The 26,545-nt window shown below is 40.2% G+C and overlaps 1 protein-coding gene across 1 annotated transcript in view; it reads left to right on the top strand.

Moving 5' to 3' along the window:
• The first annotated feature begins 4,785 nt into the window (after window positions 1-4,785).
• The window catches only part of LOC104482892 (ubiquitin-conjugating enzyme E2 E2), a 214,677-nt gene continuing 192,917 nt past the window's right edge, over window positions 4,786-26,545 (top strand). The window contains exons 1-3 of the mRNA XM_086741574.1: window positions 4,786-5,004; window positions 9,285-9,473; window positions 17,354-17,404. Of these exons, the coding sequence (XP_086597700.1) occupies window positions 9,298-9,473; window positions 17,354-17,404 (227 nt within the window). The 5' untranslated portion in view covers window positions 4,786-5,004; window positions 9,285-9,297. The remainder of the gene's footprint in view (window positions 5,005-9,284; window positions 9,474-17,353; window positions 17,405-26,545) is intronic.

Consider the following 26,545-nt stretch of genomic DNA (forward strand, 5'->3'; position numbering starts at 1 on the left):
TATGTTTTATCTTTATTCTTTACAATCCTGGATAGAGAAGCGGCTGAGACCCATCAGGATCTCTGATGCCACATGGTTATTGTCCCAGTTGTTTCTTCTGGTTCCAGCTGAGTGACAGTGGGAGCTGTTCTGCTTCTGAGCAAAGGGGAGGAGGAGGAGCTGCAAATTCTTAAGGTTTTTTAGGTTAGAGTAGAGTGAAAGAGAACTTAAAAGTTGTTTGCCTCACAACTTACAACTCTTTTCATATTTAATGGCTTGAAGAGATCAGAGTGAATAAATTCTAATGATTTGGGGGTTTACACTATTGTAGAACAAATAAAGAAGTCAGGCTAGTAATAACTTGTCTCTGTGCCCACACGATCATTTTACTTCAGAATGCCATGAAAATACTTTAAACAGATTGTTGTCAAGGCACTATTTGAATAATAGGCTTACCTGGTGTTAAGAATTCAATCACCTTTTCCTTGATACAGGATGCCGTTTTTTAAGGGATGAAAACATATGCAATTAGCTGAAAACTGTAATGAAATTTCTGCTGCAGATATCTTCCTTGATACTCCACTTCATTTTACATGCTGATAGTGGGCAAACAAAATGAACATAAAGAATCCTGATCTCTGAATCACTCAAATACTGTATTTTCAGACACAGCTGGTGCTTCAGAGATCAGGGTACCTGTGAATTTCAGTTTACATTTGCCAACACACAGAGTGGGATTCATCCAAGCGGCAACAAAACCAAAAGGAAAAAAAAAATCAGATGCAGTGTGAGAATAAATCACAATCTATCTACAAATGGGAGAAAGAGAATTATTAGAGAGGGAAAAAGAATAGAGAACAGGCCAGATCCTCTGGATTATCCTTTGGCTGTGTGCCATCACAGTAGTATAAGGAAAGCCAGCTATGGGAGAGGAATCCTGTGACAGCATAAAGATACTCATGCCATTCTGTGCCCCTGCCTCAGCTCAGGGTGGAGGACAACATTGGGAAAGGGAGGGCCTGCTGCTGAGAGCTGCCTGCTGTCTGCTCTCCGAACAGCCCCATGGGACCCGAGATTCATCAAACAGACCGAGCAGCAGGGAAGACATGGAAGGGAGCGACGCAGGCTGGGATCACTCCTGTGGAGCTGAAAAGTGGAATCAGGTAAAGAATGAATAAAGGCACCTTTGTCCCCATTCCTCCAGTCCTCTGCTGATAATAATTCAGATGGATTAAATGATCTGGTTCATTAGGATTTGCTTGAAAGAGATTGATGGAACAACATGGTGCGCCATGGACAACTGAGTATTTCCATCTCACTCTTTAACATAAAATATTAAAGTTTTGAAAGTGATATGCTATCACAAGAGAGATACTGTTATGTTTTCAGCTGTATCACAGTTGAGATGTCTTTTCTCCACCTCTGAAAACCAATCCTTTTTCATCAGTTATAACTTGACCACAATGTTAATTCAACAACTTAAATAGCAATATTAAAATGGCACATCCTTTTAAATGGGAATGAACAATATATTATAAATAGAAATGCAGGAGAAACCTCAAAGTTGCAGTTTCCTATTTCTTATTTTGACGTGTAACAATAACTTAACATTTAATTTCCCTGGTTTTTAACTGAACAGAAATGGATAAAACTTGCCATAAATGAGATCTCAATACAGCTAAATAAGTCTAAAAATCTAAATTGATCCAATACTTCTCTAAATTAAACTCTCTTAAGTGAAACTTGGCTCACATTTCTCCAAATTCATGAATTTTGATTGACATACCTGTCCTTACAACAGACACTCTAAATCAAGAGGCCTTAACAGAAGTGTCCTTAACTGTAACAGTCAAAGCGTGACTGTCTGCGCCTGGTGAGCCCAACTCCGCTGTGTCTCTCTGAGGAAGCTGCAAGCTTCCACAAGAGTAAAGAACTCGGGTTGTTTTGGATGCATCTGGTGTTGTAAACAGCATCAGCCTTTAGAAACCACATAAAACTAAGCAGGGGAAAAAAAAAAGCATAATAGCGTAATGTGTGCACCTCAGCGCTCCAGCATGGGTGAAATCTAACAGTGGAGTACTGCCACTCACTTCAAAAGGGCGAGGATTTCACCCTGTATGATAAAAACTTACAAAAGTCTTCCAAAAGGATTTTGAATAATACAATATTTTGCAACCTTTAACATCCGAGGGCCAAACACGTTATTTTGAAAGGTCAAAAGGATAAAACTGGGAGCAGTTGACAAACCTGCCCTGCTCTCTTTACACTGCATAGGTAAGGCTCATTCAAAACCTCCACTTTTAAAATCACAGGGCACACCTCAGTGTGCATGTTCTACTTGTAAGGCAGTAAAAACCTTCTCCCTCCTTGAGTTGTCCTTAATTTAAGCCCTACCATTTAGAGCTTTGGGCCAAGGGTTACACACCAAAAGAAAAATCAAGGCCTGACTCTCGACGACTCAAACCTTCACTCGGTGCTAGAACACTTCAGCGCTCCCTTGATTTTTTTTTTTGGCACCAGGAACTTATGACCCAGATTCTGGGACACTGCATGGCCCCATCCTACCCCTGGCTGAATTAGGCTATTCACTGAGCTTCTCTCTCTGTGCTTCCTGCAGATCCGAGCAGAAAAGAAGGACTATAACGAAGCACACCGAACGGTCACCGAAGTGAAGTCCTGACAGGGGCTGAGGAGTTTCAATAGACGGGGTATTCCAGCGGGAAAATTTATGCCTCCTTTAAGGCACCTTTAAGCAATCGGAGCAACATTAGGGAAACACAGTACAAGACTCATTTAGAAGTGAATTTCATCGCTTCCTGGATGGTTTTCAGGAGGTCTGTTTTGCAATGACTGAAAGGAGAAGGCATGACACAAGTGATTTTAGAAAAGGAGACCGTGATGTCAAGAGTGTGCAATGCAGCCAGCAGCCTTTCAGCAGGATGAGAAGCATCGCTTGCAGATTTGCATTTTTTAAAAGGATTTTTACGCATCATATTCTGTTAATTACTCAGTTATTTGTCCTTGTGAGAAGTCAATGCATGCTAGCAGATAGAGACCCACCTAGGTGACATTGGGAGGTTTCCCCATGAGTTCATCAAAAGCAGGAAAATATCTTGTAAATGCACGGAAAATAGGAAGAACTCGCTGACTGCGGCATTTTTAAGTTTAGGTGAAAATGTAATTGGGATTATTTATCAGAGAAATGGGAAGAGAAAATAAAACAAGTTATTTCAATACAATTACTGAACAAAGAAAAGGATTAATTTTATGTAGAGGGAAATTGCAAAAAATAACTTCTGTTGTCTGGATTTAACATGAGAGCAGGTGCCAATAATATTTCTAATCCTTAAATTTCTCAGCAGTGCTTCAATTTCTGTATGTTTGGTAGCGTGGACTCCATCCACACCCGTAACCATGAGTCAGAAAAAGTACACCACTTCACGGTTCAAGCAGGGAGAAACTTCTCCTCGTACACGTGGAATGGTGAGAACATATTTTACTTTAAAATTCCCTTTAGTTGTTAAAAGGGGGAAAATATTTTGATTTGCCATTATTCTTTTACCCATGGCTGGTATATTTCCATGTCAGATGAAGAAAGGCTTGGGCTGATAAAAGTTCACATCACATAGCGTATGTTAAGGAGAGATGAAAGCAACAGGGTCATCACAGGGACGGGAGTATCTCAGTTTGGCCAACGCAGCCGGTTACCTCACGGCCGGTTCTGTTAGAGGTGTGGTTTGATCCAGGTTTGCATTATTAATACAAAATACGTGACATTTATGTGGCTCTGTCTTGGCCTCTCCCAAGGAGAGGTAACTGCCACAGAAGGAATTCTGTGGAGGAACTCGCTTGCGTGGGGGGCGAGATTCGTTTACCCGACCGCAGTCACGCCACAGCCACCTCGCGGGGCCGGGGGCCGCTTGTGCCACTTCGGCCCCCTCCCCGCGCCGGGACCGGCACCGTGTGCCCCCGCACCGTCCCTTGCCAGGTAACATCTCCTCCCTCCCGGCCCGCACGCACCGCTCCCCAGGGGCACCCCGCCTGGCTCCGGGGACGGAGGGGACGCGACGGCTCCGTGGAGACAAAGGCCGCGGGGAGGTGCGGGCAGCGGCCCGGTGGGGATGGAGGGGGGCGGGGGGGGGGGGGGGGGAAGGAAATAAAGACGCAGAAAAAGACGAGAGGAGCAAAGAAAGTTGATACTGCCCCCCGCCCCCATCCATCCATCCATCCATCCGCGCCGGCGCCCCCCGGCCCGGCCTGCCCGGCCGCCCCCGGGCCGTCGCGGGGGCCCCGCGGCGCAGCCGGGCACGGGCGGTGACCTAGCCACGGGAAGAAAGAGGCGCCGGTACCCCAACCTCCACTCCCCGCCCACCCATCCCCTCACTGCCTCCTTCCTACTCGGACCCGCTGACCCCGCCCCCCCCCGGGCTTCCCTTTAACGCGCGCTCCCGCCTGCGGTTCTGCCCCCTTCGCCCGCCCCGGCCCGCCCCGGCCCGGCGGCGCGCGGCCTCCGACGGCCCCCGCGGGCGCGGGCGGGGGCGCGGGCGCGTGCCCCATCCCCCTCCCCCCCGCCTGTCACTTCCCCCCCCCCGCCCGTCCCCTCCCGCCCCCTCGCCGAAAGCGCGCGCGCGCCCCCGCCCGCCCGCCCCGCCCCTCCCTTGGCGGACCGCGAGCGCCCGGGCTAATTGGCTGGCGGGGGCGCGCGCGCTGGGCGGGCGGGGGACGCGCGCGCGCGGAGGCGGCGGCGGCGGGGGCGCGCGCGCGCGCGCGGCAGCGGCTTCACTTCTCTTCGGGCAGCGGGGGCAGGAGCGGCGGCGGGAGAAGCAGCAGCAGCGGCGGCCGCTGCTGCCGGGGAGAGCGGGGAAAGGGCGAGGAGCGGGCTCATGACTCAGTGAGCGGCTGCGGCCCCTTCCCAGCCCCCTCGCCCGGCCGGAGTCGGGGCAACCGCGCCGGATTGTCCCGCAGCCTGCGCCCGGCACCAGGGAGGAAGAGAGAGAGAGGAGACAGATCCGCGCTCGCTTGCAGGTAGCAGCGGTCCCCATGTCCCCCCCCTGCCCGCCGCGTCCCTCCCGAGGTACAGCTCTGCCCCGGCTTGGGTCCCCGTCTGCCTCCCCTCCCCCCGCCAGGCTCCTACCCCCCTGTCCCTCCCCATCACTCCCTCACGGCAACCCCCTCACCCCCCCTTTAACTGCGACCCTCAGTCTTTACCTTTACCCTTCATCTCCCCTCTCCGCTCTGCATCCCCCCGGCGCTGCCCGGTACCCCCACCCCTCCACCTTGTCATCCCCGGCCGTGCCCGTTTTTAGCAACAGTCCCGTCCCCCTGCCACCTCGGCATCTCCACCACCGTTCCCCCCTCCCCCCGGCTCCATCCCTCCATCGCTCCGGCCTCCGCGCCTCCTCCGCACCCCTTCCACAACTCTTCCGTGTCCGTTTGTCCCGCTTGCCCCGCTGCGGGCCTTAGCGGCGCCCGCCCCCCGCTCCCGCCCCAGAGCCCCCAAAGGAAGGACACTACTCCCACTTCACCCCCCCACGGAGCGCCCCGAGGAGTCCCGCAGCCCAACCCCCTCCCTTCTCTCATGTGCCCCCGGCGTCTTCCTCTCGCAGTCTCCTCCTCCTCCTCTTCTCCCCGGCTGTCTCCTACTTCTTACCCCGGCCCGGCCGCCGCCTGCCCAGTCGAGGGGGTGCGTGTGGCGTTTGGGGGTGCCTATGACCCCCACCCCCAAGGGTACGGCCCGATGCCGCACGCTGGGTCTCCCCGACGGGCGAGTCGCATCTGTCCCCACCCGCGGCAGTGGGGCCGTGGGAGCCCGCGGCTGCCATCCCGTCCCCTCGGGTGACCGAGCCTGCCCGACCAGAAACCGGGCTCCTTCTGCGTCCCCTCCTGTGATGTTTTGGTCCTTTCGCCCGTTACGGTTTCGGATGAAGATGAAGAAAGGCGGCTGCTGCTGCTGTTGCTGCGCTTCGTGGACCCTGCAGAAATATTCAATTTATCTTGGCTTATAGGAAATAAAGACTGCTTTCGAAAGACATCATCACTAGCCCTGCCGCCCTTGGGACCCATCTGCACCTTGTCAGGAGCCCTCTGTCCCCGACTGCTGGATTTTTTTTTTTTTTTGAGAGGAGGTGGTGGTTGGTTTTTTTTCTGTTGTGGGTATTTCCCCCTCCCCACAAGAGGAAGGTGCCAGTGGATATATATATGACAGAAACCGGATCTTTTGGACACTCTTCACGTAGAATTGATAGTCATAGTTACGCTTGTGATCTGTGTCTCTGCTGAATCATCTCACATTAAGGGAGAGACTTTTAAGTCCCCTTTCACTCCTTCCTCTGTCCCCTCTGCTCCTTTTTCCCAGCACAACAGGGGGGAGGTTAGCAACCCTTCTCTGAATGTAGAATAGCCTGGCAGCCGGGGACCCGAACATCTCGTGTCTTCTCTCTCGCTCCGTGTGACAGTTGCAAACACACTCGTGGCTGTCCAGATTTAAGGAGTATCTTGTGTTTCTCCATCTGTGTTTGTGGCAGCAAAATGTTTTCCTAACAGTGTCATCTCCTTGGTTGCCTTTTTTTTTTTTTTTCCATTGTCTTATTTGTTCATGTGGTTTTTAGTCTTTTAAGTTTGACCATGTTTGAAGTGTCTGACTTCAGGCCCTTTAAAACACACTTTTACCACAATATTGAGCATCCCTTGGACTATGCAAAATTCCTAAAATTGCGGATACCATGAGGAGAGGGCATGGAAAGAACTGCCTGGATGTCAGAAAGGGTAACAGAGTGAGAAGGAGAGAGGAAAAAAAAACCAAGAAACTAGCCAGACATCAAATGACAGATTTAAGCATTTTCCTGTTGTAAATGCTGGCATTACATGTTACAGTAATTATATGCTCTGGGCTACTGTTACAGTGTTTGTCTGCTGGATAGTAACCTGAACTTATGGAGTGAATACAGTTGTTTTTGGATAATGGTAATATTTATAGCCCAGATTATTCACAGCAGATGTCCTATGCATATAGGCTTTGTTAAATATGCTGTTAACTTTCTGGCCTGTGGTTTTAAAGCGTATGTATATTGTGAAGAGTTTTATTTTCTCTTTAGAATTAGATGTATTAAGCAAAGATCAGAACTAGAATCTAGAGAAAATAAAAGCCATTGAAAGTGTTATAAAAAAAGATGAGATTGTATTTTAGCTGGATATAGAAGCAAAGAAAACGGGTACCTACTATCAAAATTGCATTATAGTTATTAAATACACATTTTGACTTGTCAGAATATGATGCTTTTGTATTTATTACCTCTAAATCTTCTGTTGCTTTTATCTTAAAATCTGACAACCAGGATGTAAATATCTAAACATTAACCTGCATAAATATATGAATTATGTTAAATATAGTGTTGTAGCTGTACCATAGGAAAAATTGTTCTCTGTGAATGAACAATTTTTGTACTTTAATTTTAGGATGCAAGCTATGCATTATTTCAGTTACTTCAATAAGCAGGCTAAGTGTTGTGTTTTTATATAAATGTATAAAATATTCTTTTCCATAATAAAATCCAAAACGTAGCTTAAGCTGATGAAGGGAAACCTAGTCCTACATCCACCACTTGCTATTACTTGCTATTTATTTTAGCATCTAAACATTTTGAAGAGATGCCATACTTCCAGATTTCCTTTTCAGTATAGTTTTGTAAATGAGACAAAAAAAATCTAATTCCTCCTTAAGTTAGTTGGACTGTGTCAATAATGCCTGAAAAGATTAGTTCTTACACTCCACAGTGTGTACAATTTGACAGAAATAGATCTTGGTAAGGCTTTTGCAGAATAGGAGTAAATTTATTTTCTTACATACAGCTATAACTAGAACACTTATGGCCTTTTTAAAAAGCGTCCTTTTCAGCATAACCCTGTCAGCATTGATGTTACTTTCCTTCCTTTGCTGTCTCTTTCCATAAATATGTGCAGGGAAATGAACTTTGTTTAATCCATTGAATGAGCATGGTTGAATCTGAGCCTGCAATCTCGTTATTCTCCCTTGAGAGAGTATTAAAACATATAATAGTCAAGGTGAATAGTTTTGTTCTTAATTGTGATGGTGTCTGTACATAGGGAAGAGGAAAAGCAAGTCAGAGTTCACAGCAATGTAAAACTCTTTGTGTATGAAAGAGCAAATTCTTGATTCAGACAGATTTGATCAGAAAACCACCCAGATACACGGGGATTGCGTGGGTGTGAGCAAGTAACGTTTGGGCCTGTGTGCTTTGAAGATGGTTCTCTTATATATCCTCCTCTAGAGATTTTAATAAAATAAGTATATAAACTACAGGTTTGGAGTGAAAGGAAAGACTTTCTGGGTTTGGATTTGGTTTTTAGCTTGGTTTTTTTTTTTTTTGGTAAAGTTTTCTAGTGCTCATTGCCACCACATATGCTAATTCAGTAAGAGTTTTTCATGGACATCTGCCCTTCATTAGAACAGTTTGAGAAGTCATGACAGCTGTAACAGTGGGCTTGTAATTCCTCATCTGTCAGCATATTGTTCCACTATTTAAAATGAAGGAAGAAATGAAAATAGCTAACTAGTATCGGAAGTGTGCAAATAAAGCATTAATGTGACTTTGGAAATAAACTGAGATTTCTTGTTGCTCGTGTTCTGTGACAGCTTTGTTGCCTCACATTGCCTGAACAGAATTTGTCAGGAAAAAACTTCTTTATGTCCTTTACCAGTGTGCTTACTGATCTAGAAGCGTACCATTTTAGTAAATACAAACAGTCCTGTGTTAGTGCCTTCTGGTTCTGTTAATGTTTCCATCGGGCATGCCAAGAGGTGGATTTTGTAATGTGGAAACCCACATTATAGGCTTGGAAGGAGACCACAGATTTATTTTGTATGGGATAACAGAGAATCTTAAGATAGTAATAGCTCTCAGTTTTTAAAAAACTGTGCTAGATTTGAACTGGTGGCATAGCGATGAGATAGCTAACTCATGATATTGCCAAGCGGTTGAAAAATACGGTTCCCAGTGAATGGTATTATATTTGCAGAATTTTGTTTCCCACTTAACTACGATAACTTATGCTTTTCATATACATAAGGGTTTATTATTTATTTGGTATGGGGTTTAAAATGACCAGCTCCTGAATTATTGTGAAGATGCTTATGGCAAAAATCGTCAGTACTAAGATTACTGAAGTAAACATTATGTATTGAGACAAAGACATAAATCTCCTGTGTTGTTTCCTTAAGGCATGTAAGAAATACTGTTGGACAGTTTCTTCTGAAAAAGCTAACTTTTGTTGTTTGTTTATTTCAGTGCAGCATCTGCCATGTCTACAGAGGGGCAGAGAGTTGATGATAGTCCAAGCACTAGTGGAGGCAGCTCTGATGGAGATCAGCGCGAAGGTGTTCAGCAGGAGCAAGAAAGGGAGCAAGTTCAACCCAAGAAAAAAGAGGGCAAAATATCAAGCAAAACAGCTGCTAAACTGTCAACTAGTGCTAAAAGGTACAGTGTTCTTTCTGGCTTTTTATTTCCCTTTCTCTTTTTTTTTTTTCAGCTGACCATCAGATGTATGTATTGACTCAGTATACTCATTTTCTTGTTTTATTATACCACTACTGTGTCAGTGTAATAGCCTTTTGAGCCTGGTCACAATAACGAGACCTGTACACTTTTTTCCTTTCTTTGACAGATTAGGTCTTTCACGTGGTTTTAATAGTAGCTTGCATGATAAAAGCTGACATTTTTTTATTGCTAGTAAAACTCAGACAGTTTTGTAGCCTTATAAAATATATCTCTGTATGTGTATGTATGACTGATGTTGAAACTTGTCAGTGTAACTTACAGTTAATTAACCATAAACATTTCAGACAGTTCAGTAACTCAGCATGTTAGGACTGTCATAATACCTATTGCTGTGAAGTACTGTGTTTCCTTTTCCCAGACAGTCAGGTCAGAAATATTTGAGTGAGCAACAAATGCATGTTGGTTTCATTACTTTAAACTGTGGTCTGTTTTAATACCCATTTCTTTTACTTCTCTTTTCTGTTTGAGAGGAAAGGTGGGTTTATAGAATAGCTATTTAAATTATTCTATGCTGTCATGTCAATCTCCAGATAACTGTTGTCTTGCTTGGACCAGACAGAAGGATTTTACAGCTTAGCATTGCTCCGTTAGTACACGTAGAGGTGTTAGTCTAGGCGACGGAATTCAAATGGGATTATAGTGATTGAAGTTAAAAAAACACTTAAAATAACCTGACAAGAGACCAATTCTGCAGACTATCCTGATGCGTAATTCCCAGATCCTGTTTCTTTGCTAATTCAAGGCCATGTAAATGACATGAAAAACCATTGGAGTTGTGTCGCTATGGTGCGGTGGAAAAGGAGAAGCATCAAGGCCCTATAGCCATAATTTATAACATACGCGTGTATTAGCAGTTCGTAAATACCAGTATATAAATATATGTGTACATCTCTTCAGGATTCAAGTCTTTGTCTTGCCTTAATCTGTCGATTACCATTTACATACTTTTCTGAACCAAAGTCTCTTCTATCTTTCCAGTGAGGTATTGTCATGCTTTTCTTCTGCCGTAGACACCTTCCGTACAGCTAGTGTTTCTTCTTTTTTTCTTCCCTGGTGAAATGCTTTCTGAAGACCCACTCCTACTATGACACTATTAGGAGATTACCTAGTCTTATCACTTACAGGATGGCCAGCAAAGCTTGCCTATGTCTCATTTTATGACTAAAAGGAAAAAAAAAAAAAGCCAGCTTTCACTTCAAACCATTATGTTATTCATGTAGTTAATCCTTAGAGCTGTGATGGTTTCTAGCCTTCTTCTCTTTTGTCTGCTTCCTGCTATTGTTACTTTTTTAAATATTAAGAATATTGGACTAGTCAGGACTTCTAAGGTTCTAAAAACCAGTTTTTAACATCTTTAGAAAAGAGTACTCTGAACTTTGTACAATGCCTAATGTAATGATGCCACAATTCTGACAAGGGCCTGTGGACACTATCCTATTAAAAAATTAATAATGATATGTCAGAAATTGGTCTATTAATCTTAGCTTTGTATCTTCAAAGCTTAGAGCTTTTATCAACATGCATTTCACAGTGATAAAATTACTTAAACCTTTTAAAGTTTAATCGTATCTCCTTATGGTTCTGCTGAAACTAATTATGCCAGTTGCTGACATCAGTACATTTGCCAGTTAAGACTCTAAAGCCAGTTTCACGTGTGTACTAATATTGAAAGAAAGCCTTTGATTATGCATTTTAAAAGCTGAGATGATTTATAAGAGTTCTGTAGGTATGTGCACAATAAATAATATTTTGGAAAAAATATGTTTTAGGAGTGCTGGTTGTCATAGCACTTTGTGGAAGGATCACAGCAAGGTAGTTTTTGTAATAGTATAATAGTATTTTTTCTTTTTCTTCTTTTTTGTATTTTTTGATATTCAGTAGTTTGTCACTGTATTAGAATTAGGGTTACATTTCTATAAACATTCTTAATCTGGCCAGGTTTTCATATTACAGGTTTCTTTGCATTTTAATTAAAATCAGTAATGCTTCAAGAAAGGAAAATCAGAAATTAAAGTAGAGGTTAAAAAGGTGAGGAGTAACATCAAGGAAGGAAAAATGGCATAGAGTCCTCAATATGTGATAAGTATTACAGAAGCTGTCTATATAAAATACCTTCATAGTAACGTAATTATTTTTATTCATTAGAAATGAAAAATAGTGTAGGCATAAGGCTATACTTCTTCAATGGGAATGTTGTTCTTGACCAGGTTAAAAAAAGGTAATCTTTTAAAAATTGAATTCAGCTGTCCTAGTGGAAAAAAAAAAAACAAACTGAATATACGCTTAGCAACCTTTTCATTTTTTAGCTTTTGAATTCTGTGGGCTTGTATGGCATTACTCTAAAGTCACAATAATCTTCACTTAAGTGTTTCACTATGCAATTCCCTCTAATAACTCCATTGTAGTTAAAGGAGTCAACTGTGCTAAAATCAGTAAAAACCCCAAACAACAGAGTGTACTGCAGTTGCGGCTTTGGTCAAGATTCCTTGATTCCTGTTTAGAGCAGAGAACACTAGCAAGTTAACGGAGCTAACTTAAGTCACAAACTACAGACTTGATTCTAACCTGAGTTTGGAAGTCACATTTTCTCACTTGGAAAGCTTTTCCATGCATATGGAATTGTAGTCCCAGTATGTTTGGATTACATTATGATACCTACTGTATATCTTGGATTAGAGTGAAGATTTGTGCGTCTGTATTTGGAATACTTCTGTTCTGCTTTTTATTTGTATGTTTATGTAGTCAATTAGACTTAAAGACTTTTCAGTAGTATAAGGCTTAAGATTTAGCAGTGTGTGGACTTTTGCTTGTGTAAATTGCTGCCATGTCTTATGTATGAATATACTACTCCCGCAGCTTACTGCTTTCCAAAATGATCTGATTATGGAGGATCTATGAAACCACTTGAATTTGTATTTGAGTCGGATTTCTGTTTTTAAAATGTGGAGTTTCTTCTGTTAGGATTGCTATAGATGGCATCAAGAAGGCAGAATGCCGTCACACGCCATCCTTCTCTGTTAATACTTTTAGGACTAGCTGCTATACAGGTGTAATAGCTTACAGCATATGTCATACAGTGTACCAGTCCTTCAATTTTCCTCACCCAGAGGGCATCACCTTAAATAGCAGCCTTTCTTACCTAACATGTCAAGATTGAGAAACTCGCTGCATATCACAATTACAGTTCAGACACAGAATTGAATTGCTGTCCTTGAAAACAGCAGGCACCTTGTTACCTCTTAAGTAGCAAATCTTAGCATGACCTTTAGATTGAGAGAAGTGTAACCATTCTTGGCTGACACAGTAGCTCAACAAATAAATGTATTGTTTTGCTTGGCTCCTGAAGTTGATAGTTGAAAATCTGTCAGCCTTCATGTCCAGTCCTGGAATTTTTCTATAAATATCTGTGCCTGCAATGAATTGTGAATGTCAAAGCTTTAGTTGTAATCTTTTCTTCATTGAAAGAAGTTACAGCCTTAAGGAGTAGCAAATAGATAATGGATTAAATTTGTTCAAAATTCAGCAAAATGAAAATGAGGGGTTTTGAGCTTTTTTCTCTTAGAGAAGTTTATCACATCACTATTTTCAAGGAATCTGGGAATTATATTTAGCATGTTGAATATGACAGCAAAATATCTTTAGATCAATTTCCTGCTCAGTCACAGCTTGTGTAAGATAGAAATACATACCAGTGATTTCTTAGTATTTTCTATATAGCATATCCTTTAGTATGGAGTATTGGTTCACTTGGCTTTTACGCATGAAGAGGCATGTATTTTAGAAAAGTACAAATAGCTTATTGTCCTCATTGTCCTTTACATGCTGGTTTTTCTATTAATCATATTGGGAAATTCTGACATGTTCAGTTCTCTCTTAGCTTTAGAGAACTTTCACTGTTTCATGAAGGAAACAACACACAGTCCTCGTAGGCTTGGAGCAGTAGTAAATATGTGTCTGTGAGAATTAATAATGTTTGAAATCCACAACATACTTTCATGCTTCTGAATTTAGGGGTAGATTAACCTTTGCACTATTTCTGGAAGGCAACTCTGTTTGCTCTTTTCTGTTAGTAAAATAGAGGGGGAAAAAATATATATGTATATGTGTGTGTGTGTGTATATGAGAGAGAGGGGTCAAATGACTTCTTTAAGACCAAACAAAGAGCATCAGATCTGACATTGCAAATTAAATGTCTGATGTGTACAGCCCAGGGCTTTGATTACTAGCAAGGGCTTATCCCCCTGCCACCACCCCGCTCCCCAATATATAGTAAACCAGAATGTCATTAGTTTAAATATAAACTGGATATGTATAAGGATTTTAATTTTTCCTCTCTGGCATAACTAAATATAAATGTACTGAGGCAGAAAATCCAAAGAAAATGATGCCAGAAAGGACCCTACGAAAAATGTTTTGTTGCCAGAGGCTGCTTGTTCCCGCAGTGAACCCTCTGTGGTCAGTAGAGGAAATGAGGCACATCCTCTCCTATGCCAGATTCGGAGGGCAACTCAATGGAGATATGAAACAAGTGCCGGAGCAGTGGAATCGCTCGTGCAGACAAAGGCCAGCTTGCACATTGGAGGTCTCTATCAGTGCAAGGCTCTCTGGGATGTTGTCTGACAATTTAATTGTAACTTTGAATGCTGTGACATGTGAACAAGCTATTGCATGTCAGCTGCTCTACAGAAACTGTTTATGAATGTGCTCTCAGCGTGAATGCAAGGTAAATTAAGGTTGCAACAAAAGAAATGTAAGGTATATGTATTAATTTTAGTTTGGAATGGCACAGAATAGGAGATTAAACACAGACAACTTGCTGAAGATCAATTGATGAACAGTAACATATTAATATATTTTATGTTGTTTGTATAAAAATAATAATGAATGACGTATCTCTATATTAGATGCTTGCAAAAGCAATTACGACTTTTTAACAGAAATCAAAAGTGCCATCTGATCAATTTTTAGTACTTGAAGCAGAAAGGTGTTTTGTTCTTGTTTGCTCAATCACAGGAAAAGCTTGATAAAGGACCATTTTAGTGCTCTTGGCATTAGAAATTAGAAAATCTGGGTTGAACTAGAACAGGGGGAGAAAAGGAGAGAGCTCTGTACCCTTTTGTTTTCGGAATGGAAGGGACATGACTTAGGATTTAGGAGGAAGAATATAAGGTTTTTTTATCTAGGACTTAAGCTGCCCTTGTCAGTCCATTCTTGATGTGTCTCAAACTCATTGTAATGCAATGAAATATTAACTGCTCTTACTACTATATGTAAAGCAAAGGAATAATCACTGACTCTATAGAAGTTCAGTGCCATCATTCTGTAACTTACCAACAGCCGGAAAAAGCAAAGCAACCCATAAAACATGGAATTGGAGATTCCATGCTACCTAGGTTTTTCATTATTTGAGTTTGTAATAGTATAAATTTCAAAAACACAGCAGAAATTTTTATATACAGAAGAAATATCTTAAGCATCTCCCACACTTGTAAGATCTCCCTTCTAAAAGGTGTGAACAGTTAGGATTGTTTAAATGGCATAACTTTTTAATAGGAATATGTTTGTTGTGCTTAGACTTAACTAATCAGATTTTCCCTTTTAAAAATGTGGTACATTTTCAGTGTTACTACAATGACTTGCTGCAAGTATTTACTAAGCAGCCTGTGCCTGTATTTTTACAAGAAATGAATGATATTTATTGGGGAAATTCTATGTACTGTAGATGCAAATATTTTAATGAGTAGAAAAAGCAAATAAACATGAAATTTCTCCCCCTCTACAGGAGTAACTAGTGTGTGTGTGTAGGATTGGGGTCCATAGAGGTCAGAAGAAAAGTAAAGCATCTTGAAAGAGTGTTTTTATCCTTTCAACAATATCAGCTGGTCTAATAAACGATTATTACCTCTACATACAGATCTTACCCACAAATGTCCTAATTATTTCTGAATGTGAATGATAAAGGATTGGAGTTTCTGGTTCAGGCCAGTTCCTCTGCTGCCTTTGGTTCATTTATTCATTATAGCCATAAAATCAACTCATAGTGGCATAAGGGGAATTTTGATAGTGGCTGTGAGTCTCTTTAGCATGTAAGATTGTGTTTGGATCTTAACATTATACAGAGGACTGATCTGCTCATTTTTATGTTATATATGCCAATATACTTGAATTTTTATTTTGATAAACCATTTTCTCGTTTATCTGCCCGTATTTATGTGTAAAACGGGTGGCAGTCATTTTTAACAAGGTAAGTGTGTACTTCAGGTCAGGCTGGAACTTTTGGGTTGTGGCTTGAGCACATATCTCAGGAATATGAATGGTATTATCATGCAGGTTTTCTTTCTTAGTGTAGGGAATAACAGGAATAGCAATCTGCTCCTGTACCTGAGATCCTGTGAAGGAGAAGGGAAGAGGAAACTACTGAGTGCATGTTGAACTGTTTTTTCTTTTCCTTCCTCCTTCTAAATGTTCGTGTTTTTGCACTGAAGTAGCCTATTAAAAAAGCCCTTTTTTAAAGGGCGTAGTTTATAGGGAGGGTGGCCATTGCACTCCTGCTTATGGCATCATACTCTGGCAAGTCTTTGGGAACTGTAAACTCCTACAAGTTTCTTTGGGAACTCTGTAAACTCCTACTCTGCATGTTTAAATTTCTTCAGAGGGCGAGATACTGGCTCTCATGCAGACACTGGTTTAAGGGAGAAGAGCCCATATTGCCAGATGTGGCAGAGATCAGGAGCATGGGAGTGTCAGCCTGGGAATATCCAGAAATCCTGAACAAAGTAGTTGCTTTGCCTGATGGAAGAACTCTGGCAGGATGCCTGTAGTGAATGCAGTACTGCTGGGATCTGTACTGGGCCTGCCCAGCTTCATGTCTTTATCAGTGACCTGGAGGATATGGCAGAACCCACTCTTGAGTTTGCAGATGACAAGCTGGGGTGAAGCAGCTGGTACACGCAGGGGCAGGGCTGCTGCTCAGAGGGACCTCGGCAGGCTGCAAGAGAGGGGCAACTTGTGAAATTCAACAAGGACAAATGTAGCATCATGCTTGTGGGAAGGACCAGCCCCTTGTAACGATACTGGCTGGGGAGCAGCTCTGGGCCCTGGCAGACAGCAAGCTCGACGTGAGGCTGCAAGGAAGGCTAACTGCCTCCTGGCTGTACTAATGGGAGCGTAGCCAGTAGGTAAAGTGGTTTATCTCCCTTCACTCAACTCTCATTAGACTGCGTCTGGAATAACGTGTACCTGGGATTAGGGCCCCCAGTACAAAGAAGGCACACATTGGAGCAAGTCCAGCAGCAGGTTCCCAGCCCCGCCAGGGAGCTGGGGTGCCCTTCTTTTTCCAGGAGGCTGAGAGACAACTATCTTATAAAGTTTGGTTTGGTTCTTTTTTTTTTTTTTCCGTGCCAGTACAAGATATATTAAGAAGCTAAATATTCTGGAGAGCAAGAGCTATGAGGCATGTAGGCGGAGGGGAAACGGAGAAGGAGAGTATACAAGACATTTAATTGTTGTGTAAGTGAGCAAAGGAGCTGAGAAACTTGACCTATAGAAAAAGTGGGATTTTCTAGGTGGCTGCTCGTGGTATAACTTGTCCCAGGTCAGAGGCTGTTTTTTTCAGAAAAGATTTGATTTTTAGTTCAACATTTTATTGAGCAGTTTCATGAAACCTTATAGCATCAGCTTTCCATAAGAAATTATAAGAATTGTATTTTATTATTATTGACTGCTGTACAAATGTTTATAAAGTTGAAAGAAATGTATTGCAGAAAAGTCCTGATAATATTTTTTTTTTTTCTCTAAAGGATTCAGAAGGAACTTGCAGAAATTACATTAGACCCTCCTCCAAACTGTAGGTAAGTTCACCTGGATTTTATTAATTTGGAATATAGAAATGGAATACATGGAAATACATGGAAATTGCTTAGAGGACTGGGGTAAACTTTAGGTATTCCTTTGTGCTGATTACGTAGGAATTTTGGAATAAACGCCGATAGATAACATGTTTGCCTGAATACAAGGAGTTTGTATGATGTACTTCCTAGTAACAAAAGTAGTGGTAGAAACTGATGAACTCTATGATGCGTTTATATACACTGTAAAAGTCAAATCATCCTTCATTTGAGGTATTAAATCAATAGCATTTTGTTTGATTCTGTAAAATGTAATCCTGGTGGCAGTTGCTGGTATGTTTGATTCCTTTTTCTTGCAAATTGTTAGCACACTGTGAATATAATGAAGAAGGAAAAATGTTATAGGCACAAACTATTATTAATCTTCCGGCTGTGTTTCTGGTGATCAATTACAATATTCCTAGCTTTTCTAATAATGACTTTGTGCTTGTGTTTTGGTTTTGTTGTTTTGTTGTTTGTTTTGGTTTTGTGGTTTTTTTTTTGTTTGTTTTTTTTTTTTTTGGTCAGGTACATTTACTTCCGGTGTGCTTAAAATTGGCTTTGAAGTGAGTGATGTAGGCCTAGAAACCCTCGCTGCCTGGTGGCCGGGGCTGCATGCAGTTGTTTTCAGATGGCTGTCTTGGGCTTCTTATCTGTCAGCTTGACATATGGTCAGTGTTGGAGCTGGGCCCGAGCTGCACAACGCTGCTTAAAGGAGCCGTTGCCACCGCACCTCTCGTGGTGAGAGGTCGGGCTCGGTGCAGAGGAACAGCTTCCACCCAGTCCTGCCAACCCGTTTCCACTGATGTGGTTAGTAGGGTTCATTCTGTTAGTGCAGTAAAAAGAGAGATTGATAGAAATGGCTGATTGCATGCAGCTTTTGTAATGAATCCCAGTACGTTTCAGTATCAAATTAACTAAGCAACTGGTAGTAAAAATGACACTCAGCTTTATTGTTTTGGTCTCTTGACAAAAATATGTGTGAGAAAATATTCTAACAAGATTTGATGTGGTTGTGCTGGATCTCAAGATATAAGTCAAGTGGTGACGTAGTGAAGTAGCCTTGCAATAATAGAGTTCGGAGAGTATTTCAGTCAATTAGGATGAGTAGTTCTTTGCTAGATAAAACATTTTAATAGCTAAGCTGTTCTGTCATACTTACGACTGTGTGCGAGTCTTCAATCACATCAAAGCTGTTTCAAATGGCAGATCTTTACTTAGGTGTTGATGACTGATGCCTATTAGTGGATTGATTTGCTGAGATGAATATAAAACTTCAGTCTGTTGTTGAGGAATGCGTAAGTCTTTGAACTGAGTCTAAAAGGCTTATAGTTTTTACAGCAGTGTCATTTGTTCTAGTTTTCTGAATCCTTCCCTTTGTAACAAAGCAGTTGTATACTGAAACAAGATACTGTTATTTGATTTTCTTTTGTTAGCAAGTGTAAAGTGAGCATTGGCTGTCTTAGTGGAAAGCCCTTTGGTGACTTGCAATTTAAAATAAAAAGAGTAAGCTGGAGATTTTTTTGAATTATTTACACTAATGATAAAATAGCAATAAAGTGCACTGCATGATGTTGTTTTGCAAAATAAAAAAATTATATCTAACTTTGTGTGTCTGCTGCTTTAACACAATTCTTAAGATGCAGAATTATTTCATGTTGTGATCTTGATAGATAACCATTAGTAACTTTACTATTAGCAAATATCAGTAACTTTACTATTAGCAAATATGTTTTTATAGTCAATACAGAATCACTTCATTTAGTTTTATGCTCTGTTGACATCGTCTAAACAGTGTTTTCATTTGAACTTCATCTATTTTCCATTACAGTTAAACATTACAAAATAAGTACATCAGCCAGATGTGATTCTTCAGCATATTGAAGAAAGCCAAGCTGTAATCCAGTATATCTTACCCTAAAGTATCAATACTTACTTTCTTGGTTTTAGTGAAATTTAGATCATTATTGTAAGAGGTGTTTTATTTTCTAGAGAACAACCCCCATATTTCATAAAGATAAGTTCCTTATAGATGTAGGCTACTTGAAATGATTGTGATTCCAGCCTACCTTCACTATGTCTCCTCTTTTATTTCAGTAGGGAGTTTTCTATATAAAATAAATCATGATACAAATGTGATAAATCTCAAAACCAAATGTCACACAAGATGTGAAGGAAAGCTATATTATTCAAGAATTCTCTCTAAGTAGTTATTTAGGAACTTCTGATAGGCAAGATATTTAGCTGATTTGGAACTTGGGTGTAATATTGCCAGATGAGTTGCAAGACTTTCCGTTAACTACAGCAGGCCAAAGCTTCATATTTGTCTTATTCAGGAAAAAAATCCAAATGGAAAAGTTATTTGTACTACAGTAGCATCCCTTAACGGCATGCTAGGCTGGCTACACAGTCGGTACAAGCTCCAGGGGAGTTGCAGCTTCCACTTCTGCAGCAGCTGCAATCTTAACACTTCCCCTGCCTCATGCCCACGAAGAGAATAGGCCATGTAATATTATTGCTTGTCTGGAAGACAAAAAAGTCTTGCTCACACATATGCCTTGTAATTGGCAGATTATCACTGCTGCGACTTGCAGTATCTTTCCAAAACTGTGGAAAGCTGTGGATTTCTGAGTTCCTAAAAGATCTATCACGTTTGGCTTTAGAAGAAAAATTAATGTTATAAGAAATTGAAGTTGCCTGCCTCCCTAGGTGTTGTTGTATTTCATATTCTGTAGTTGGAGTTCTGGGCAATGGAAAGAGTCCCCTTGACTCCACAAACTCTGGATCATTCCTCAGGACTGAGAATGTGTAATTGTTCTAAGTGTCAAAAAGTCAAGCTGGGGGACGTGTGGGTGTTGAGCGGTGTAATCATTGCTATTTTTGGAGGAAGGCATGTCATAAAAAAGCCTGTTATACTTCACAGTTAACAGAAAGAATTGGATGGGTTTTTTGTTATGTGTTGTATCCCACCTCTGCTCCCCACTCTCCATTTATTTTTGCATAGAGCTTGATTTACTGTCAAGGAGAGTCCTGAATGCTGAGCAGGTACATTTGTATTTTGAATCTGCAGCATTGTGAAATTTTAGTTTCTCAGGAGGCAGTACTCCTAAATTGTAGACGTTTGCCACTCTTAGCTTTTTTTCCTCCTCATTGAAATACCAAAGCTTGATTGCTAGAAATATTGCACATATTCTACCTCTGAGTAGTGCAGAGTATACCTTTTCTCGTGTGCAATATAAACTTCATCTTTAAGTATCATTTTCATATATCGCCTTGCTGGAAGAGGGGAGTAGTCTGGAATTCTCATGGCTAAAATAATGCCTTTTCAAACTTTCCCATATTTTGGACTGCATCTTGTCCAAGACAATAGATTTCATAGAATACAACTTCTATTGTCAGCGTTGTATACTGTTTCCCTTCTCACTGGCAAGAGAACAACGTCTCTGTGGCAACTTATACCAATTGCTTACATGGGGGAATAATATTTGGAAAGTATTTAATGTATTTTTAGCTTATTTCAATGTGAACTTGGCAGCTGGAAACAAGGAGAGCCAGCACAAAGTGAATAGCAGCTCTCTGTGGACAGCACTTGGAGCAACTGCTCAAAATTTCCTATTAAGTCACTGTTGTTCCCTATCTTTTTATTTTGATGTTCTTTAGTATATTTGTCACTATTCTTTTATTTTTTGTGTATTTGCTGCAATTCCTTTTATGTGTTACAAGTTTTATTTCTTTTTCACTGTAGCAATATGGGTGATGCTTGGGGCTCAGAAATGTACTTTAAAGGGCTGTGCAGGTTAGTGGGCACATTGACTGGTTCTTGTTCCAAAACAATCCATTTAAAACCCTGCATGTAGTCTGATCTCTTCTATTAGTTTGGAATAATTACATTAATTCCACTGCATCTGCTTAGGTAGTGACCGGTACCTATTTCATTACCGTTAGGTGCTGGTTGAGTTCTTTTTACTCTTGTGCAGGACACATGGGCTCCTTCAGTGAGGTGCTTCCTTGCTCTGTAACCAAAGAAGAAACTTTAAGGCAGTGCAGACACAGAACAGCGTGTCTTTACTTGCTGATGCCTTCATCAAACTCTGTAAGCACAAAAGGTGGTGGGTGTCATACTAATGCTTGTCGTGTCACTTAGGAGGAGTATGGGAGTATAGTGGCTCTTCTGGCTAAACAAAAGCTTAGTTGTGTTTCTTCTGGTAGGGATTTCACCGAAGGAGGACAACTTAGGCAGAAATTTCAAGTGGAAAAAAAAAAAAACCAAGATCTAGCAGCTTATGTTTTTATTTTTAAAAGGAACTGCAATCAGTGAGTTTGATTGTTTGAGTTAGGGATGCATCAGTCTGTTGCCATAGGCACATGACTGCAATGCATGTGATGCTACTGTGTGAGCAGGATGAAAACTGGAATAAGGAATGCTTTCTTTGAACATTTTTCCTCATAAACATTTCCAGCCTCCTTGGTATGAATCTGGGCTCTCTTCCCACTACATTACGTTGCCCATGGAGTTTACCTTCTGCCTGTATAGGCTTACTCTGATCTGCTGCTAGTTTTCTATAACCTTCTAGAGAAAATGTGACACAGAAAATTGTATATAACTTTGCCTGGACAGTCCTCTTAAAAATTACAGCAAATAGCAAAACTTAGTTGAAAATATACACATAGAAGTGATTGATATCAATGTACAGAATCCTGTTGGTTTTAAATCTGTGATGCGTCAACATTTATTTGAGGATAAGGATGAATGTAAAATGTATTTGAGTGCTCATTGCAACTGCTTTATATTTTTTAATTTTGATTGCCTTTCTGCTTCAAAACAAGCAAGAAACATGTCCTGAAAACATGCAAGTTAAAAATCACACCAGGATTGTATTTTATAATTGCAACTACACTGTATTTTTTTCGCTTGAGTTAGCTTGCCTGTTTTTTATAACTGGTGGGTTTTTTAGATTTATTACCTTGGTTCCTTGAAGTACGTTGGATGAAAAGTATCAGGTTACTTTTTAATTTGTAATCTTTTTAATTCCTTTAGCTATTTTCTTTTAAGACAGTGCAGGGCAGTGTCACTTGTGCTTTAAGGTCTGAAGCATGTAACTATACTAAAATATTTTTAAATATCTGTTTATTTTCACTGTAAAAGTGACTCTAGATCTTTCAATATCAAATTGTTCACAAAGCATCTGTTTTTAAAAAATAATGCACAGATTTTTTTTTAATGGGTCTTCCATGTATCAAGATGCAGTGTACTTGGAAGGCCATCTAAAATATAGATGATGTTTCTGATATCTTTGAAAATGTATGTTTGATATGAAAAATTATTGGACAGCACTGAGCTTTTTTTTTTTTTTTTCCTTCATTGAATAAACTGAATTGTGAGTATCTGCTTGATTCTATTTCTGCTTGTGGTCATGGGGTGATTTTAGGATTGATTAGATGCAGCACTCAAAAGCTTCAGGATGTATTGTGGGTGTTGGTGACGAGAAATCTTAGCAACTTTCATGAAGATGAGAAAGGAAAGAAAAGTAAAAGGCAGTAAAGTTGAGCCTGCCGCTGGCTGCTTGCCAGACAGGCATCTTCACTCACTGATGATGAAGTAAGGAACTGGCTGATAACACCCATTAATACCTCCCAGCATAACAATACCTCCACATGATTTCTGCCAGTTCTCCCAGTTTTTGAATGATGACAACTTCTCTCCCAGGAGGAAAAGAAAAGAGGGAAATAGTACTAGAGAAGAATAAGAGTACTTCAGCAAGCACTGTGTGAGTGCAGATTTGGAAGGTCAGGAGACAGATCTGGGACCCGATGGGACAACTGAAGCAGGGAAATGAGAAGAGATTGGGGCGTAAGGGAGGTCAAGGAGATCACACATTCCTTCGGGCAGAAAAGTGCCCCAAAAGGAGCCTGTGATGGACGTGGAAGGGATCTCTGATATTTGCAATGTGCATAGTGTACAAGATTAGTAAAGCTCTAGTTTAAATTGCAAATGTGGAGAAGGTGAAGTGGAGGACGGTAACACGGGTAAAAAGAAACACTTTGATGCTTTTAGCATGGGGAATTCTGAACAGAGGAATTTTCTTCCAGTGGTTTCATATCATGTTGCAGCTGGTCTTTGTAAATCAGTCTCCTAGGAAGTACGAGGGCAGCCTCCAATGCTTTCAGCTCCAGAATTTTTCAAACTACTGTCTATAGGTACTTCTTTTGCCCTCTCCTACATAGCTAAATAAAGTTGTTGGGGGTTTTTTGTTGCTGTGGGGTTTTTTTTTGGTCCCCGTCCCCCCCCCCCCCCCCCCCGCCCCGAGAGCTTGAGTTTGGTTTATAACATAAAGCTGGTGTTATTTATGCATGTTTTTGTAATCTCTTCAATATAGCCCACATAAAACACCAAAAAACTCCCCCCACCAAATAAACAGTCATTGCTTGCCAGCAAGGGAAACAAAACCATGTTGGCTGAGGGCTGAGACTTTGCATCATTGTTCAAGACTTTGCAAAGATGTGTCTAAATGTGTAGCTTTTAAATTTTGTCAGCTATTTCTGTGGGATTTTTCCTTTTCTTTTTTTTTTTTTTTTTTTTTTCCCTAAATGTAGACTAATGTCTTATGTAAAAACCATCTAAGGATCAGTTTCTTTCTAGAAATTTGATAGAGCAGAATTATTTTGAAAGTATGACTGTAGCAGGTACTATTGCACTAAACAAGCTGTCACTGCCATTTCATGATAATCATGTAAGAAACATGCTTTTATTAGCAACTCGTTACCCTTTTGTAAATTACTCGTTATTGAATAAATGGGGGAAATGGAAGGTACTTTGTCTGTTGGTTGGGACTGACAGCGTTACTGATAATGAAGTATTTGTTTCCTTAAATAAATGGCACAATCTCAGAAGTGCCTAACACTGTTGTCTTCAGTACGCTCATGTTTGATCAGAATTTGAACTTGGATCCTCTACGTAATACTTAAAAATTATATCCTTTTAAAGAAAACTTTTAAAACACATCTGACAAATTCATCTTATTTCCTGAATGTGTACCTCATATTCCTTCCAAAGATAAAAATAGTGCTTTTCTCTCTCCTTGGAAATCTGTTTTAAAAAAAAAAAGATCTTTCTCAGTTCCAATATCACAATTCTACAGCTTCTTAACAACTGTTAACTTACATATTTTATTATTTTGTTGGGGTTTTTTTGGCTTTTTGCTGTTTTTGTTTTGTTTTTACGTAGGCATGACAGTCTAAGGCAATGCTGTAATTCATCTTTTATTCTTGATCTGCAACAGAATGTGTGCAGACTTACAATTAATAATCTGAATTTAATGAAATAGTTTTCCAAAATCTCTTGACAGAAAAGCTGTAGTTTAAGACTAAAAAGTCATGAACTAGTAACAGAGCGTGCTTTACAGCATTTCGTGAAACAAACTATGAAATTGATCTCGGTGCTGTTTTCTTGGTGTGCAATAAAACTTATTTATGCTGTAGTTACACATTTGCAGCTTTGTTACAAGCTTTTTGGGGTGTCTAATTGGCTGCAGCTTTGAATCATATCATAACACATGCCAAATGTTGCTAATTACAATTAAGATATCTACTTGAAATAATCTTTGTTTTCATTTTCTCTGACAATTTTTTTTCACTTATTTACATGCTTTTAATTTTTCATTTTAACAGTTCTTGCAGCACATTAATTTATTTTTGTTTCAAAGCTGTGGAATTGGATTAAACAGGGTTTTTTAAACACTTCCATGTTGCTTGGAAAGAAGCCAGTTACTGTGTGTCGGCTTAATAGAAACCATGCTTAGCAGTGCCTCACATATGGCAGCTCATGTTTGTGTGGTAAGGCATTATGTATTTCAAATATTACCTTTTATACGATAGTCAAATTTATGCCAGCATCTGAAGTTTCCTCTGATTAATGTTAACAAAAATAGCAGAGCGCCAACTGTTTCTGTTTTTTTAGGGGAGAAATATGTAATTAAATACATAATTTACTGTCTGCTCCGCACAAAAGCTGTATTTATGTGGCCTTTATTAACTTGAGATGCATACTGTGCCTAGAGAAGGCTGTAGGTGAGTGATAATATGCTTGCTTGACACTTTTAGCCTTTTAATGTTGTAAATATTATGGAGGCCAAGATGGTAACTCTGTAGCTAAGATTTAAATATAAGGATTTGTGCTTAATTGAGGAGATTGAGTTCTAGGTGAAGAATAAGCAATACACAGTTACAGTAATTACTCTTTGAGTAACACTTGACGCAGCTGACAACTTAAATTTTTGATTTCTCAAGATTTTTTCTGATTTACTGCTGGATTTTTTTAATTTTAAAAATTATTGTAACTTTTATGAAATTTGGAGCTTAGGATAGCTTTTATGAAATTTAGAGATTTTAAAAGCATTTTGTTCTGTAATGTCTGGCTATAGTCTTTTTGTATAAAATTCAGCAGTGATGCTTCATAGTGAAATTTATCAGAAAATAATATTGTTCGTCAGTGAAGAAATAATGAATAATTATCCTTTTTATTACAACTTTCAGATTGCCAAAGGAAATTCTTTTCTTCCAATGACACCAGTGCAGTGTCTTCTGCATCAATCATAAGTATATGGGTAATGCATATAAACCTGTAGTAACAAATCAGATTTATTTTACATGTTAAGGTCTTCTAATTCTGAAATGACAAATAAGTGTTTTATTACATTAATTTATGGTTAATCTATTTACACATAAAAAGGCAATGTTTAGGACTTTATACTTCTGAGCTAAACATTTTTTTTTTGAGATAATAACAATATGCTTAAAATAACTATATGTTGTTGGTCATTGACCGTCACTTTACCATAGATGTGATCCAGAGAATTTAGAAATGCTGTACACTCTCACTATGGTATCATAGGTAGTCTAAATAGGATAAGTTTACATATTACCTATACAATTAGGTATGTTATATCCCTTCAAAAGAGGATGGATGGAATGTGACTAACACATTTAATTTTCAGAGAAGTTTATGATTGAAAAATTAGATGTGTGCCTAGTATGCAGTTTCAAAGTTCTTGAAATAAATAATTGATTGCTAAGCTCATAGCTGTGGCATTTAGACTAAGGTTACAA

This window comes from Chlamydotis macqueenii, chromosome 2, assembly GCF_036417535.1.
Source record: "Chlamydotis macqueenii isolate bChlMac1 chromosome 2, bChlMac1.mat, whole genome shotgun sequence".
In the NCBI taxonomy this organism is placed as follows: domain Eukaryota; kingdom Metazoa; phylum Chordata; class Aves; order Otidiformes; family Otididae; genus Chlamydotis; species Chlamydotis macqueenii.